Source organism: Lepidochelys kempii, chromosome 16 (genome assembly GCF_965140285.1).
Source record: "Lepidochelys kempii isolate rLepKem1 chromosome 16, rLepKem1.hap1, whole genome shotgun sequence".
In the NCBI taxonomy this organism is placed as follows: Eukaryota; Metazoa; Chordata; order Testudines; family Cheloniidae; genus Lepidochelys; species Lepidochelys kempii.
This window is the reverse complement of record NC_136395.1, coordinates 6,214,950-6,216,006: the sequence shown is the minus strand read 5'-3', so window position 1 is coordinate 6,216,006 and position 1,057 is coordinate 6,214,950. Positions and strand designations below refer to the sequence as shown.

The 1,057-nt window shown below is 62.3% G+C and overlaps 1 protein-coding gene across 4 annotated transcripts in view; it reads left to right on the top strand.

Annotated features, from left to right (window-relative positions):
* Positions 1-1,057, top strand: part of ALAD (aminolevulinate dehydratase) — a 36,925-nt gene that overhangs the window by 15,238 nt on the left and 20,630 nt on the right. For all 4 annotated transcript variants that reach the window (XM_073314455.2, XM_073314453.2, XM_073314454.2 and 1 more), the window contains exon 4: positions 832-928. In XM_073314455.2, coding sequence (XP_073170556.1) covers positions 832-928 — 97 coding nt within the window. The remainder of the gene's footprint in view (positions 1-831; positions 929-1,057) is intronic.

Here is a 1,057-nt window from a genome sequence, read left to right as displayed (position 1 = left end):
AGATAAGGCTCCAGGCTGCTCCTCCCACAGCTGCTCCCAAGATCTCCAGAGGCATCTGCTCTTGCTGAATGCTCAGCTGCCTGCAAAGCTCTTCACTAAGTGGGACTGAAACCTGCCCTGTCCCCGTTCAGGAAGCAAGGACAGGGTAAAAGTCACTGAGTGTTGGCCTTGTCCCCTGGCCAGGCCGGTGCGGGGGAAGGTGGGGAGGGGGAGAGCATGGAGTGTTCACCAGGACCCCCCCCTTCCCCCCCGCCCCCCCCCAATCCAGGCACCTCCACGCAACAGCACTGGCAGGGCAGGAATGGCCGTGAAAAACCCCTCTGGGATGGGGGAGGAGAATGGGAGAGTCGGCACTGACCCTCTGTGGGCAGAGTGGGAGACACATGCAGCTCTCCCTATGCTGGGGGCAAGGCCAGCCTGGCAGCAGGTGCCAGGAGTTCCCTGTTGGGTGGCATGGTGAGAGGCCCAGTACCCTGCAGTGCCTGAGGGCTGGCTACACAGGCCTCCCCGGAAGAGAGGGAACTTGGCCTTGGCACTGAGGAGGGTTAATGATGGGCAGGGCCACGCCCGGCTAGTCGCAGCCCTTTGGGCTGTGTGGGGGCTGCTTCTTGGGGATCCTTGTTGTTTGAGAGGTGCGCTGCCCTGGGAATGGCCCTGCTCGGGGACACTGGTCTGGCACCCGGGCTGCCTGTGGGTAGCAGCCTGCCCAGCAGTGCCTGGCCTGCCGAGGGGCTGCGTGCACTAACCTAGCTCAGAGCCCCGGCTGATTTGTGGGTGGGAGGAGCACTGGGGTGGCCCTCCAGCACCACCCCCACACCTGTGTTCTTCTAGGTATGGAGTCAACAAGCTGGAGGGGATGCTCCGCCCCCTAGTGGACGAGGGGCTGAAGTGCGTGTTGATCTTTGGCGTCCCCACTAAAGTCCCCAAGGTTGGTGGGGGTGAAGGGTCACAGGGGTGTTTAATGCAGGGGCAGAGGTAGAACTGAGGGATTGGGGGTGAAGGGTTATGGGGTGTTTAATGCAGGGGCACAGGTAGAACTGAGGGATTGGGGGTGAAG